Below are 16535 nucleotides of genomic sequence, written 5' to 3'. Positions count from 1 at the left end.
ACAGTGCTGTATGGCCCTGCAAACAAATGCTTACAACATATGAAAAGTGTATCAAAAACACATACTGGTGACAGGGGGGATGAGGCTGCTGCTGGGATCCTCTTGGCATCCTGTAGACGAGCAACAACCAAAATGCACCATTTCACAGAAATTTCATTAACAAGGAACATGCTAAGACATGACGACACACAGTTTACATTAACATGACCATTAACAACATTTCAAGTGTAATACCACTGTGTTCCTTGTGTGTGTGTACTCACAGCCACAGGGCTGGACATGCGCTCCAAGGACTGCAGGATGCGTCTGGCTGTGGCACTGGTCACCCCACAGGGCTGAGCACCGGCAGGCTTGGCCTTGATCTGTCTCCTCACTGGAGCCTACACATCAGATGAGCACATTTAGTATCATATCTCATCTCATATATATTATAAATCACACTTCAGTCACAGTCACCTACAAAGAGCTGATAAAGTTTAACAGCCAGAAAACTGAACGCACATGTAGAGTGAATATAACTGATGCATTAAAACAAGTCTACTTGCCCCATATTTGGCTCCTCATACACAAGTCTCAGGTTCTACACTATATGGTTCTCAGTAGCTCACCTGGTATGGTGTTCCAGGACGTGTGCGACTGCTCCTGACTGCAGCTGCCCCACCATATGTAGTCTTCCCGGGGTAATAGGGTGAATCTCCAAGCTGGCTGGAATTCAGCACTGTGCTGTTTAATGTTGACTGGAACAGAGGGGGTTAAATTCATTTAAGTGAAATAGCTTCATTGTATTACTAATCAACTGTATGTAGGCTTAAGGGGCTTAACAAAATGTCATGAGTGCACATGCACCCTGCAATCTGTTCAATACTCACTTGTTTAGTCCTAAAAGAATAGATATTTGCTTCTGCTAAGAAAAATCAAGATAAATATTTTTCATAGAAGATCTAAATATATTACTATTCCATGAGGTTTACTATGGAAGAATGTTGACTGTGGCATCACAGTATTATTACAAACAGGCTCAAACTTGTGTTAAATGTCACCCTACTTCGTCCCTTGTTAAAATCTGAATCCATCTGCACACTAAAGCAGACTATTTGTTAGGAGTTGGCTAGATTGAGTTCTAGTGTCTGGCACGCTGTCATGCACATGAAAGTAAATGTACAACACAGTGATTACATGAGTGAGACTGGATGCAACAACTCACACTGTCTGGTTGTGAGCAGTGTGCCCGTATCACAGATTTTCCAGATTCTCAATGTGACAAATAATGCTACACCATAACTTACTGATTATTAAAGTTGAAACTTGAGGCACCGACACGTAGGATTCAATGGTTAGTGCAAAATATGTACAAGTCTGTGGTACACTGTTCAAAATTCCAGAGGGACATTTTATATTTAAATGGGTCACTGCTATAATGGCACAGCCTAGACTGAACTCTGAGATGCCAAAATGCCAAGCTTTGCAACACAGATCGGTTCTTATTCCAGCTAATGCTCCGTTTTTCCTGACACACAAATACTCACATTGGAGGAAGTTCCAAAGACAGACAAGTTGAAAGCAGGCTTTTTCAGACTAGACTGCGAAGGCTGTGGCCCGGAGTTTGTTCTTTCTGTCTCTGGGGACCAAAGCTGGGGAAGTGATGAGGTTTTGGAAGTGGGGACATCTGAAAAAGAGAAGATTAGTCTCAAACCACTTTGAAAAAAAAAATCTTTGTTTTTCTGACTTTATAATAGCCTTGACAGTCTCTGTGTTTATAAAACATCTGTTTGGGCGAAAGCTCTGTCATTACTAGGGTTGGGTACCAAACTTTGTACTTTTAAGGGTACTGACCAAATTATGTTGGTACTATAGAGTACCAATTCATGTTAAATCAAATGGTGCCAAATTTAGGTAACTAGGCTAGGAGAACATCAAGCTGTCCCTGGTAGGCTAGTGGTTAAGGCGCAGCGCTCACAACGTTCAGGTAACTAATTAGTTTCAGTTAAAATGACAAACAGCAGGGTCATAACAGCTGTTTATGTGCTTGCTGTAAGCTGGTGGGAGATGCGACACCGCTGGATGCAGCCATTATTTATGATGTAAAAGACATCACCCCGTAGCACCACTGAACAATCAGTGTTTCTGTAATTCCAAAAAGTCAGAGTGAGACAACTTCTCCAGTAAAACCACCAGTTGATCTCACATCGGTTTCATCGCTGTAACATATTCCAAGGCAGAGTGTATTATATTGCAAATGGTCATGAGGATTAAATATGACTAGTAAGCGTAGGCTCCAAGGAGGACAAGTAAGGAAAGACCAGGTGACTGGGGAATAGGCTCAAATGTGCGAAAAACAGAACTAGTAATTAACTGAAGTTATAAAGATGATTTGATGAATAGTCATTACACAAGTACAAAAGAATGCATATGAATATTTATAGTACCTTTATAAGATGACAAGTAAAACTAAGGTTTTAGGAATAAAGTACCAAAAGCAGCTACCACCGGGTACCTGTTCAAATGTGAACAGCACCAAACCCTAGTCATTACCTTTGTCAGATGCACGGGAGGAGAATCCACTTGTAGTGGAGATGTTATCGTCTTCATGCTGTGAGAGGTTGTCCTTGATTTCTTTGACCAAGGAGAAGCCAGTAGAAAAGGGTCCAGGGGCTGAAGAGGTAGAGGGTTGGGAGAAGAGGTTGCTAGAAGCCCCCAGTGTCGGAGCAGAAGCATCCAGTGAGGGAAAATGAAGGTGGGAGCGACTCAGAGGAGGTCGAGAAAGCACATATTCCTGAAAGTTCAGGGATGCCCGACTGGTTGAGGGCTCTGTGGAAGAGAGATACATCACAGACAAGCACGATGGTACAGTGGGACAATGCAAAATTGCAATTTTCCTGCAAGGGATTTAATATTTTTAGTTAATCCAAGATGAATTAAGTAGAAAGGATCTCTCACCTGTGGTACTGGTGCTAGGCTCTGGGGAATCACGTCCATCGAGGGGAGAAGGTTCCTCTTCACTGCCATTAGGAGGTGGTGGTGGTGGTGGCGGCTTGCAGTTCTCGTCTGTCCCTTGTACAGCTCCTCTTCCTTCAGGAGCATCTTCATTCTTGAAATATTTCTGGAGCCAGGAAGGAACGATGCTCTTTACTGTGTCCGTCACTCTGCTGATGAGGCCTGACTGGTGTTGCTAAAAACATAAGGGTGAAGAAGCTGTGAACAGGGGGTGAAATGACTGAAAGGCAGAGACGAATGGATACAGACAAACCATTATCCACTCATAAAAACTGTCTCTAGTCTTATTTGAAAGCTCCATTGATAATTATCATATAAAATTCAAAGTACATAAAACAAAGCTGCATGTGAAAGTGTTTTGCTAGCTAAATCTTGTAGATTTATTTTTGATTTGATTTGATTTATTTATTCTTTCAAGCATGTAAAAACAGTTGATATATCAGCACACATAATTTTACACATATCCAACAAATGCTAATCCAATATCAATGTGCTTATACCTAGTACATGCTTGAATGGAGTAGGAAGAAGTCAGACTTATCCAGTCCTACCCCATGACATCATCTTACCTCATTGGTTTGCAAGCAGTATCTCTACATAGATAATTATCTTCTACTTGCATTTATGGGGTTCAAAAAACAATAATGAATTCATGGCAAAACAATTCCACAATTTTTTTTTAATATTTTTTTTTATATGGCCTTTTTGTGGATCAGAGAGAACACTTGGATATCAACGCTTCATGGTATCATCTGAATCAGCTGAACAGACCCAATGGCAGTGAGAAGCCATTCATCATCCCCAGTGCAAAGCAAAACACAAGCTCAGTAAGAGGAAAAACTGGGTCAGGCACTGTGTATGCTTCTGTACAATAGTGAGCAAGTGACACTGATCTGCACTGTACCAAAGTCTAATACTGGATGATAGACGAGTCTTACCTGTAAACTTGGAGAGAAAATGCATTTTATATTTAGGGGACTTTCTAGGTCTTAACTGGGAAACTTGACCTTACCTATCACTGGTGAACAGCTTTCCAAATACAGGAGTTAGCTACACAGTATATTGTGTTCAAAAAAAGGTGTTGAAATGCCACAAAAACCTTCAGCCTTAAGCAAAATTTGCTCCAGTAGCTGAATATTCAAAAATGATGCCCCGGTTGGACAGAGGCGTTCTGGAGCCTCTCCTCCTCTGTGGTAGGAGATGATGGCAAAGCCAGAAGCAAAAGCTTTAACATGAATGCACCAACCAATTAAATGGAAAGCTGTAGAGGAGAGCAGTCAACAAGGCCATGCAAAACTTTTGACAAGTTTGACCATCCAGCCATATTTGTTTCTTTGTCTATGTATATGCATCAATTCTATTCAGAATACCATTTCTTTAGCTCTTAGATAAGTACTGTGACTCTACTTGGATGTCTTCAGATAAGGCAATGCTGCATGATGTACTAGTGACAAGAAAGTAGATGGAGAGGTAGAAAGATGAATAGAGAAGAGGAGCTAACTAGCTGGTGCATCTCCTTGTACATGCTGTATAACCTGCAGTAGCTTTCATTTTCTGATTAAGATCCATATGTGCCTCTTGGCTTCTGCTTATCTATGACGTACACCTGTGGACCACCCTGCACTTTAACCTATGTGCAAATACACACAACTTTAACTAGTCAAAGACTAATGTAATAATCAGCAGCACTTGTTTACATAACACTACATAAGCTATTGCTTAAGGGGATTTAAGGGTGCCACATTTCTTGCTGTAGCAGGGTCATGTGACTAAGTAACCTGTGGTTGACTGACACTAGGGATGGGGTCCAGAAGCATTTTGGCTAACCTGAATCATTTCTAAACCCTCACTGAGCCTGGAATCACATCCAAAACAAAACTGGCTATTGGCTAAAAAAAAACCCCCATCCCTAACTGACACTGCTCTCTCAGATGGCCATCGTGTCAAACAGAAACACAAAGAGATTTTATATGCCAGTACCTGAGCAAATCAGCGCATCTAGCTCTTCAAGGCAAAAAAGTGTTAAATCAAAGATGAATGAAAGCGATGAGCATGTACTTTTAGTTCAAATGTGCCATGTGAAGTGGTACAGTAAGTGTTGACGAGGACTTCCCCCACTGTTACAACTTGAAAACAATAACAGAAGCTGTGAGAAAAATCACTGAATACTACAATGGATGCAATACAAATATTGCATGTCTTATCATGCTCCTGCTTTTTTAATAAGCAGTGGTGTGTAAACCAAGCTAGTCCAGAAACATTAAACTCATCTTTTAAGGGTAACTGTACAAAAGATTTGGATAATTATTGTTTTTGGCTGACTTCAGCCGACACACATCTGTATTAAGTTCAAATACCTCAGCATTATTTGATATGTAATGAAATATATGAATACTTAAAAGATACTTATTTAATTAAAAATGTTTACATTCATGTTTGTCAGTTGCTCTGTGGTTCTTGCCTTGAAAGCATCACTCCGGATATTGCCTCTTTGTTTCAACACACTAAACAATAGCAAACGAATCACCATCTAATAATCAAAGGTTGTGGCACTGATGAAGAGGGACAGGGTGTCAAGAACTACAGCATGTTACTGATAAATGGCAAGATAGCAACATATTGTAACTTCTTTGACTGGCTTTGAAATGCAAGAAATTATATGATTTTGCTTAACTACAAAAGAAGAACAAAACCTACACTAAGCAAAATGTTTATCAGGCCCACATTGTTAAACTAATGCAGTTCGTGTTGAGTTTATGGTTATTTTGTGGACAGTAGTTTGTGTCCTGCTGCATTTAATTTTCGTATGCAGAGGCATTTTCCCCCACCTGACTTCGATCGATTAAAAGTAAACATTAAAGAGTGACACAGATGATGCATTCACGTCCAAACCAACAATGTCCAACAAATACAATAAACGCCAAGCTTGAACCTGCGTATTTTTTATTTTTATTTTTTATAATTTAGCAAACAGTATAAAAGGTTGGTGAAGCTCACAAATATGGATAACTGCGAGAGATAAACAATGACTATCCATTCAAATTTTGTTTCCTTGTACCATAAACGGACAATTGATTAATGTAGCTAAACTAACCTTTAGTTAAAATGACCAACTGGTTGTGGCACTAACAATAATCTATTGTCAGATTCGCTGACATAAATTTTAAAGTTGCCTCTCCAGCCAAAGCACTGGCAGGCAGGCTGACTTTCATATAATAAAATGTCTCATTTGTAGTTATGTACAAAGACATGTCTTGCACAGTGCTAAGGCTATGGAGTGGTTTTAAAGCGAACATTAGTTGATGTCCAAGCGGCAAATGTTTCAACTCAAGCTACCATGTGTGCTCCCAATCAGCCAAAGCTTCATGCGCAATCCAACTGCCTGAGATTTGGCTAACGTTAGCTAGCACTACATCCAAAATATTTCCCAAGACGCCAAGAACAAAATCTTAAATTAGACCAGCATGAAAGCTGGTTACAGACAGATTTGTACAGGTGTATTTTGGGGGGGAAAAAACGAAGATACTACTTCTACCGGTAACGGCGTGGATCCTCCAAACTTAAGAACCGAAGATAACAATGCTTTACTCGCGGATGCTAGCTAGCTAAAACTTAGAATTACCTTGCTTTCCGCTAACTTCGTTAGCAGCTAATAACGTACCAACAGAGAAAAGGTTGGTAATCCCAGCATGTCTTGTGTGCACTTTCACTTTACAAAACACCTATTTAACTAGTCCAAACGACTGGCTGTGTTGTGATTAGACCTGTCAAGTCTGTCTAATTTTGCTACCCTATAAACCAGCTTGCTAGTTAACATTATCTAGCATTTCCCGAACATGATAGCAGCGCGTGGAGGCCATGAGCGCTAACAGCAGGCCACAAAATGTCTCCAGCAAAACAATAACAAAAGCTGAGAGATAATGGCACTGCGGTCACCGTAACATCCTCAACAGGGGGTTTTAACACGAAAACTTTCACTCGATTTACCTGTTTACTCTTGGCGTAAGGTTTAGAAGCGATATGATATCTCCTGCTTCTAATTTTCCCTCCACCCGTGGCCGCCATGGCTCTCTCGTCTGAGTGTCTATCGTTGTTTCGGCGCCGGATAGCTGTCATCCAGCACAGCGGCCACTAACAGAGATGTCATGGGAAATGTAGTCACTGAACATAAAAAGGTAAGTTTGATAGGACTCGGCACAAGGGATTATTTTCTTCCATATGATTAAAAACTATTATATAGTAAAGTAAAAAAAATGTTTAGATTGAAAATAAAACATTAAAAAACTTGTATATTAAAAATGAAGCATTTTGTAATTACTACTTTAATAGAGCTGAAACAAAAGCCGACTACGGTAGAGGGTAAAGTACTACTAGCCTACTCAAATTAGCCTATTACATATGCTACACGTACTTTACTTAAGTAGGCTACTTTCAATTTATATACTACCTTTACCAGCTGCAACATTTAAGTAATGAGTACACATAAATGCATTGAATAATAAAATATACACTGTTCTGATATAAAATTCTGCATGAGAACTATTCTTATTTTTGGTACTTTTAAGTATATTTTGAAGTCTATACTGATGTATTTAAGTAAACTATGGAATGCAGGATCTTTACTTGTGACTATAGCTATGCTGTGGTATTAGTACTTCTACTTTAAGTACAAGATTTGAATATTTCTTCCACTACTGTTAGATGATTAGTAAATCATTATAAATAATTTCTTCACCACAAATACTAATAAATTATTAATACTAATAGTTTATATGCAGGTGTGAAACATAAATTAAGATGGCAAAATTAATGTGTGTCTGTTTGTTACAGGAGAGACCTCAAGGACAAGGACAAGGACAAATATCACAAAAAAATTGTAATGTGTAGTTATTTAATTGTGTACAAAAACAAGAAAATCCACCCATATATAAAAATAAAAAAGGAATACCAAGTGAACTGTTACAAATATAATGATTAAACATTTTATATTTAATACAGTATAGCATTGCAGGTGTTTTCATTTTGGAAATCATTGGGACTGACTAGTGCTACATAAGGTTTGTTTCAATTAACATTAATATATACTCAAAAAACATGGCCTTACTAATACTGGTTAAGTTAATAAAAAGTTATACTGTAAAATATATCCTAACACTAAATTTGAAATGAAATGGCATTGTTCAATAACATTAAGAACCGCTTATACGGACCAGTCACTCAGTGGTTATTAACATTTTAATTTGGATGACTAGAAAAAAAAACACTCAAAAAGACTGCCTTTTCAAAAGCATTATTTTACAAGTGATTATCCAGTGCTGCTAAATGTCACAGTGCTATTGCCCTGAATGTCTCAGTATTCTTTGTCAGTACATCTTACACATATTGTACACTGATTACTTCACCATAATTACAAACACTCGCAAATTTACAAAAGTCATGTACAGCTAAAACAGCTCCAATAAGCAAACAGATGAAAACTTAAAAGGTTAAGAAATTAATGTAAAACATAAAGGCTACTGCTGTTTCAGTAACCTGAACACCTGGGTGTTCCTCTCATTTGAAGTAAACAAAAACATCTTTGATGATGCTGTACTGACTGAGGAAAAGCACGCATACCAGCACTTTACTGTATTATGGAAGGAGCAAATTGTGGTCACTTTTCCAAATTATTTTCTATATAATATATGTATATTAATTATTTATATATTAAATCCCTAAGCTTAACATATAATTATCACCAAATGATTTACAAAATGCCACACACAACAATAATTATCTTTAGTTTCTCTAGTAAAGCTGTACACAGTAATATTTAGAGTGCCAGTAGGATGCACGTACTCAGGGTGGTGGTGTTGACTGGTCCGTAAGCATTCTAATAACATTCACAAATTGTTGGGTGCAGGACAACACATAGTCTAGCACGTTAATTTTTACAATCCAAGTGAAGCAATGTTCTGCTTTAAAATCCTGTGCATATTCACCCCAGTGTGCAGCTCTATCAAGGCTTGCTGATGTGACTAATTTGAAGTCTGCTTTTTGGCATCTAGCATTAATTCAATCCTTGATACAACTTTAACCACAATTATTTAGTAAATTTAAGTGCATACTGCATACCCCTTGTTGGATGCTTTAGTGGTGGTGTTTATTGTCTCTTCCCTCCACGGCCATTCACTAATCTATTCCTCCGTTTTGTAGGCTGTAAACTTCTCAAGGACTCCGTCTGACCTGTGGAAGAAAACGACAGCATTATTTAAAAATTTGTTCTGGAGTTAAATGAAGAGTTGGCACCAGTCTGCATGTTATGAGACTGACCTGCAGTACCATCTGGGACTAAATCACATGAGTTGACAACACTGCTGTCATCACAGTCCTCACTTTGCAAAGAAACACTCTGTAAACAGAAGGAAGCTTAGAGCCATTTCTGATGAATACTAATAAGATGAACAAATTAACAAGTGATATAACAAACATAAAGGAACAGTTTTCCTGACCTCCTCTGGTTAAAGGTTTTAAGTCTGGAGACCTTTTTCATAGAAAGCATTTTAAAATGTCAAGGAGGAAACAGGTATAAATAGTAAAATAAATGATGGCTGAATTCCATTTGGCCTTTTGTATTTCAAGGTCCTGGTGTTATAAATCATTATTAGTTACACCTGTGCCTTTCCTACAATGACAGCTCAAAATATCTGTTAGGAACAATACAATTTGTAACAAACAACAGGACAGCAAAACAAGATTTGCTCTGTTATAAGTTGCTCTTATAACATTTATTAAATTGCAAGAATCAAGGTAACATCTCACCTTCATTTTATTTTGTTCATACCACACCATCCCATATAAGCATAAAAGTGTGATGAGTGCCTAAAAATGTAGAAGCAGATTCAAAACAGTCTAGTTAAACACAATTTTTGTTTCTTCTAAGGACATGACAGAAACTACACAAAGTGAGCAGAAAACCATAAACCCTTAGGTTAAATTTTTATTGCAACACAGTTAGCAGGTGTATACTATAGCAACCATATGTCAACACTTTGCATGTGAACAAGGTTGCAAAAATTGACTTTAAAGCATTAGTCGATGTCTACTATGTAGATGGAAACTGTGAACACTGTCAAGACTGTAGAAAGGCTGTTTGAAGGTGTCAAACTCAGTGGTGTACAATGATTACAGTACATATGGAATAAACTCAAAAGCAGGATCCTTAGAAAGAAACATGTATCCTTGATATTTGAGTTAAGTATTCCTGTCTGTATGGTCAGCTAATAGCAATGTGCCGCAGGTCACTGCCACTCTTCATGGGCATTGTTATTAGGGCAACAAATGGTCCAATGCAGTATTAACCAGGCACCTTTATTTTTTGAAAAACAACTGGCAGAAACACAGTAATATTTGACATTGTTATTATCATTTTCAATATTGTTCTTTATATATTGGTTGGTGTAGAACATCGTAGTGTTATTACATTTACACTAGAACTCCAGTTATATAATTCTCAGGCCTCAGATCCAGACTCTCTGAAGTGAAACATGTCCTTTACTAGTGCGCGCGCGCACGCACACACACACACACACACACACGTCTCTTCTTACCAGACAGATCAGCCACAGGAGTACATAGCGTATTTGTGTCTTGGAAAACAAATCATGACCAAATTTCACACAAGCAAGAGCCTCCAGGAACGCGATAGCTCTGAGGGGACATATAAGAATACAATTAGATAAACAATACTGTTGCTATGGAAATACTAAACACAGGGTGTTGTATTTAACAATGGCTCCCCCTCTTGGCAATGCTGTTTCTTTGCAGTGGAACTCAGTGAATTCATACTGTATACAAATCCATATACATATTTTCTATTTCCCAGCCATTCAACCCATAACAGATTTTTTTTTTTGTTACACCACAGGGGGTAAACCTTAGACAAGAGACCAGCCTCTTTTGTCCAGATGGAGAGATCCTATCTTGTTACTATAGAAACTGAAGCGGACTACAGGCATCAGCAGCTGTGTGTCCTAAATGGGGTCAATAACTGTATAATGTTATGAATTTCAATTGCCTTGAAATAAAATCAATAAAATTACATCTCAATAAAGACACATTTGAGTGTATCATTACAGTTTAAATAAAAACTAAACATACATTTTTTATGTGTTTTTGTCTGTTCATCTTTCAGCCACACTATAATACCCTGTAAGACCTGGTAAAACATACAAGATACTAAATAGAGCATTTGGCAAATTAAGTTTAAATGAAAACTTCTGTATCAGTTTGGCTGAAATCTATTCACGGTTATGATGCAACTGTGTGACAACCTTGACTGGTTGTCATATTTGGATCTGCATCACTCTAGGTCCTTCTTTCTACATCCATCAACATATTTGAACCACAAAGAGGAACAGATGAGTAACACATGATAATGTTTACTCCCAGTTGCCAGTTTGATTAATAACAGGGATATCCACACAGCCTCTTTCTTCATTGTCATATATGCAAGCAGACATGAAGAGAACTCAGTGCAAAATTCAGTGTCCATTTCCTTACCAGACCATTGCTATTAATGCTAAAATTGAAATAGTGTTGATAGTTAACCAAGGAATTCCTAATGGAGGCATACCAAGTTTTCAAGAAATACTTTGAAATAACTTGCTTCTAAATCACTAAAGACATGAATTAGCAGAAGAAAAGATACTTACCCAAACACCCAACACTGTGTGCCAACACGTTTACACTGAGTGTCTGTCAGGTATGCATAATATTGCCTGAAAAAGGTTGAAAAACATAAGCCACTGTTTTTTAACAAGAACATAGAAAACATTTGACTGGCCAGGATTAAATATCCTACAAATAAAATAAACTTACTACACATTTATTGTTGCTCACAAAAATAACATTGCCATTTTGAAGGTTGAACTTACCGTACAGTCGGTGCAGTGATGACTCCAATGAGGAGGATACGACACCAGCTGAGTGGGTGAGATGCCTGGAATATGAAGATATGCTTGAGGAAGAATGTGTTCAGCTCAGTCAGCTGTAAAGATAAAAGGGTGCAAGACAGACAGGATTTAACAGAACTCCCATTGGTGTTTTGTGTATTTGTGAACGAGGAAGTCGTTGTAGAATATGTAATTCACCGATTCGTTATTTAAAAAAAGGCAAAGTAAAAAACAAACAAACAAACAAACAAAAAAAAAAACAGGTTAATAGTGAAACTAAGTGTTATCTGGAGCTCTAAAAGCAGGGACTTTGACAATATTCTAAGTACTTCTTTGTCAAAGGTCAAAGCCTACCTGCCATAGGATCATAAAGAAGTAGATGCCTGCTAGCCTCTGAAAGGAGGACTTTGGGTCAAACCAGCGCACATAAGTCCAACTGGCTGGTGTGAATTGGAGCACAGCTCGCTTTATTTTCCCTGTGGTGGTGTGGATTTCCCTGAACAGACACAGTATATGTGCTTTTAACAATACTGACATAAACACATATACACTTCAAACTAAAGCACAAACCTCTCATAACCTATCTGAACATCATCTGCAGAAGAGATATTTTGTCTTCTCAATCACAGGTGTAACTAATAACTGTATTAACTGCTACTCTAAGGAATGAAGACATCATTAAGGCTATTAGTTCCAACTGTTTTCTTGTTTCAAGTAAAAAACCTTTTATTGCACAACAGAACTTATAAAAAACATGCATGTTAAGTGTTAGAGTTCATGTTCCTAACAATGCTATTTCAATAATGTTCTACATATAACCTTTGTTAATATGTTTCTCAGTACTGTTTCTGGTTGTTAAAAATGCTATTGATTATGTGCTTTGGGAACTACTGAGCTAATTGGATCCTGTAAATAGGAACTTGCCTGTATTTTTAATTGGGCACCCAAAATCTCTCAGTGATCTATAAATACTTTGTGTAAAATATCAGTGATTCACAGAAAAGAAGAACCCATCACTGACTTGATACTGGCCCAGTGGTAGGTCCTCATCTCCAAAAAGCGGCAGACTGTCATACCCATCCAGATGCCTCCTCCATTACACAACAGAATGTCCAGTATCACCTGATCCCACCAGCACTCCGCAAAATTTGGCAGAAGGTGCATGAAGAACAACTGTTCAAAAAGAGTGCAAAGGAGAGAAAGGAGCATGAATATAGAATTTAAGTGGGGAGAGAAAAAAGCTGATGAATTAAGAAATGCTTTTAAAATCAAGGGATGTCATTTCTATTAGAAAATAAGCAATCTATAACATATAAATATAGAGTGTGTTTTTTCATGTTTGTGGCACCTTATATGACAATAGGCTCTGTGACGAAGTCAAAACTGTGATGGATCTGCATCTCATGACAAATCTGTCTAGTCAACAACTGGCAGCAGTCAAGGAAACAGTTCATTATGCACATGGAATTCTGCTGATACTACTGTTTTGTTGAGGTTTTTCCTAAACAATCAAGTGCTGTTAACTGCACTAACTGAGGTGAAGCAATGTTGTGTGACAATACATATCGGATCTTTTTTTCCATGACCTTGTTGATTGAATTACTGTTTAGGTCCTTAGACAGCTGCAATTTCACATATTTTAACTCATGCAGATAAAGTCGGACCATATTTGAACAGGTGTACACACACACACACACACACATACACACACACACACACACACGTTACCTCAGACAGGTCCCAGGTGATGCTGATGGTCCAACACAGGCTGTAGCTGCGGATTAGGAGAGCCTTCATAGCCCAGCCTGCAAAGTGGCCAAATGCAAAGATGTCACAATGGCTCAGGATGCGCTCCCATGTTATCACTGTACAGTTTACAGCATATTCCTGTAAGGGTACAAGTGACAGAATTAATACAAACACAATGGAAACCAAAAGAATCCTGATACCTGTATGGTAAGAGCCAGGAGTGCTTTTATCTTAAACAAATTCCTGAAAATAGAACCATAAATCTCTTCTACATTAAATTTCAGAAAAGGTTCCACAAAAAGCCCAAATCAGTGATCTTTTGTTGCAGCAGGGGTGTTCCATTTGCTCTTTGAATGGGCACCTATGAATAATGGGATGTATGATGCATAGATGTACATTGTCAGTATAGTGTTTGTAACCTGAGGTTCTTTACATCCATAGAGACATCTGGACAAAGTAAGGAAATTTGTATGACAATAAACAAGGTGGGACAGAGTGTTTCTCACTGCCTCCATTCCTCATTTTGACCTCTTCCAACATAACAGATATGGTGTTAACTTGCCCTGATGCTGTCAGATGACAGAGTTTCAAAAACATCCTCACCATGATGTCAGCTTCCCGTGTGGCATAACGCAGATTAGGGTCCAACCAGTACATCAAAGTCTTCACTTGCTCCCAGTTGAGGAAGATGAGGAAGACAAGAAATAGGAAGTAGAGAACACTGAGACCTAGCCAGGACAGGAGAGAGGAGTGAGGATAAAAACAAGTGAAAACTGGATCTATATAGAAATGTCAGGTCACTCAGACTACTCACCAAACACCATTCGCCATATTGCCGGGTGTGGCCTGGTAAAAGGTCCTGATGAATAAAGAATCATGAGTAAAATTTACTATGTTTGTACTGTATCAATCAGCAAAAACTGACAAAAAGTCCTAAAGTTCACCTAATAGTTTTTTGACCCATAGTTTAAAACCATATCTTCAGTTGCTCAGTTATCATACAGATACTGTATGTAGCTCTGTTTATACCAGGGGTGTCAAACTCAATCGCACAGGGGGCCAAAACTCAAAACACACTTTAGGTCGCGGTCCGAACCGGATACAAATTTATTGAACAGACTAAAACTAAATGTTTTTTTGAACATAAATATGAATCGAAACAGACAGGATACAATATTATTCCAAAATAAATAAACTTGAACTTAAAATCACCAACCGTATTTCTGCTAAGCCTTACATTTACAAACACCTGCTTTTTGTCTGGACACCAGACGTCTCACACTTTCATCATGCAGCTCTTCAGAAACTCTCCCTCAGTAAATGTCCGGGCTGATTTTCTCCTCTGCTGCAATAAAACTTGCTTTCACAGCAGCTTCACTGTGTGATTTCACTTTGGTGAAAACGTCTGCTGTGATGTCATATTCCTCTTCAACTCCTCTACCTCTACCGTAGTTGACGCGGGAATGATCGCAGGTAGCCTATCTTTCGGTAAGGCAGCTGTTGCGCTGCATTATGGGATTTGTATTTTGTGTGTTATCGGCGCTTCATATCGCAGGGCCATATATGTCTTAAAAAAAAAAGATATATAAAATGATCTCACGGGCATTGAGTTTGACACATGTGCTTTATACATTGACCACCTTTTATCAGATTACCAAATTTCCATTATTGACAAATGCACTATCTATATGACAACTCAGTAAGCTCTCTCTTAAAGGAAGAAGACGATGGTTACGTACAGTAACCCAAGCTTCTACAAGTATAGGTGTAGCCCTCTAAGAGCTGTCGCTATTGGGTTTATCCCTCGTGCATGCGCAGTCCTGAAGAGATTCTTTCGCCCCTGTGCCCTGCACTGGGCTGTCCTCAATTAGGTCCGCAGCAGCAGTATAACTGCCACTGTGACCTAAGCTCGCCTCCTTCTTTTTCTTCAACAGTTCTAAAGAGCATTCTCATAAGAGAACAACTATGGCCTAAGAGCAACTCTCCTCCTCCAGTGGAACCCGGCGCTGCCCTGCTGTCACTGTATGCCCCGACTGCGACATGGGCTTCATTCTGGCCAGCAACCCGCACCCCCGCTGTGAACCCTGTCTCCCGAGCTGGCCCTCTCCCCCCAGGCTGCTTGCCCCTTCTGCGCTTGCCTGCTGGTAGCGGAGAAGCAGTGGAGAGTGGATGCTTTCGCTGCAATGAAAGAGAACGGGCCAGATGATGGCATCTCCTCAGCCTCTCGTGGTGACAGCCCCGTGGTGGACGCCCCACTGGAGTTCTGGGGGCCCGGGTCCAATGACCTGTTTCCCCCCATAGCCGGCTCCCCCGGTTCTCCGATTGACCCAATAGCCGATTTGGACAGAGACAAGCTACCCCTGGCTGAGCAGCATGCTTCCACCGCTGGCCATCCTTCGGCGCTTGGTGCTCTGCTCCACGACTAGCCGGGAATTATCGCCAAGGCAGCAGGTTGTAAAGGCATCCCCATTCCTGTGGCTGGACCACCTCCTGCCCCCTCGGACATGGTGGGAGATTACTACAGAGCAGAGCAACTGAGTAAGCCTCCTCCAGCCTGGCCCAGTTTCCCTGCTATCCAGCCCTTCTTCTCCGAGGCAGGAGAACAGCTGTGGAGCCTGCGGGCTCCAGTCCCCCACTATGAGGCACTCACCAGAGTCGAGGGGATGACCGACCAACCATCCGTGCCGCTGGAGACCAGCATCTCCTCCATCCTGCTCCCTAAGATGGCGTTCTTTGGCAAACAGCGCCCCACACCTCCACTGCCCCGAGACCAGGTCACTGGCTTGGCTCACGGACTGTATCCACCAATGCGCCTCCCAGGCTGGAGCTGCGGTCAACAACATCGCCCTCCCCTCCCTC

General features: G+C 39.6%; 2 protein-coding genes across 3 annotated transcripts in view; both read right to left on the bottom strand.

Annotated features, from left to right (window-relative positions):
* Window positions 1-7184, bottom strand: part of nup153 (nucleoporin 153) — a 16014-nt gene extending 8830 nt beyond the window's left edge. For both annotated transcript variants that reach the window (XM_020606836.1, XM_020606837.1), the window contains exons 1-7: window positions 6982-7184; window positions 2938-3169; window positions 2533-2808; window positions 1527-1666; window positions 609-737; window positions 264-380; window positions 66-110 (exon numbers count right to left, since the gene is read on the bottom strand). In XM_020606836.1, coding sequence (XP_020462492.1) covers window positions 66-110; window positions 264-380; window positions 609-737; window positions 1527-1666; window positions 2533-2808; window positions 2938-3169; window positions 6982-7110 — 1068 coding nt within the window. In that variant the 5' untranslated portion in view covers window positions 7111-7184. The remainder of the gene's footprint in view (window positions 1-65; window positions 111-263; window positions 381-608; window positions 738-1526; window positions 1667-2532; window positions 2809-2937; window positions 3170-6981) is intronic.
* A 1548-nt stretch (window positions 7185-8732) lies between these two features.
* The window catches only part of ptdss1b (phosphatidylserine synthase 1b), a 9376-nt gene continuing 1573 nt past the window's right edge, over window positions 8733-16535 (bottom strand). Inside the window, exons 3-13 of the mRNA XM_020606838.1 lie at window positions 14491-14535; window positions 14280-14404; window positions 13656-13814; window positions 12949-13100; window positions 12282-12423; window positions 11910-12022; window positions 11688-11753; window positions 10584-10683; window positions 9796-9855; window positions 9307-9385; window positions 8733-9219 (exon numbers count right to left, since the gene is read on the bottom strand). Coding sequence (XP_020462494.1) covers window positions 9137-9219; window positions 9307-9385; window positions 9796-9855; window positions 10584-10683; window positions 11688-11753; window positions 11910-12022; window positions 12282-12423; window positions 12949-13100; window positions 13656-13814; window positions 14280-14404; window positions 14491-14535 — 1124 coding nt within the window. The 3' untranslated portion in view covers window positions 8733-9136. The remainder of the gene's footprint in view (window positions 9220-9306; window positions 9386-9795; window positions 9856-10583; window positions 10684-11687; window positions 11754-11909; window positions 12023-12281; window positions 12424-12948; window positions 13101-13655; window positions 13815-14279; window positions 14405-14490; window positions 14536-16535) is intronic.

This window comes from Monopterus albus, unplaced genomic scaffold (assembly GCF_001952655.1).
Source record: "Monopterus albus unplaced genomic scaffold, M_albus_1.0 scaffold82.1, whole genome shotgun sequence".
Classification (NCBI taxonomy): Eukaryota; Metazoa; Chordata; class Actinopteri; order Synbranchiformes; family Synbranchidae; genus Monopterus; species Monopterus albus.
The sequence above is the reverse complement of the archived record's forward strand: the minus strand, read 5'-3'. Positions and strand labels throughout refer to the sequence as shown.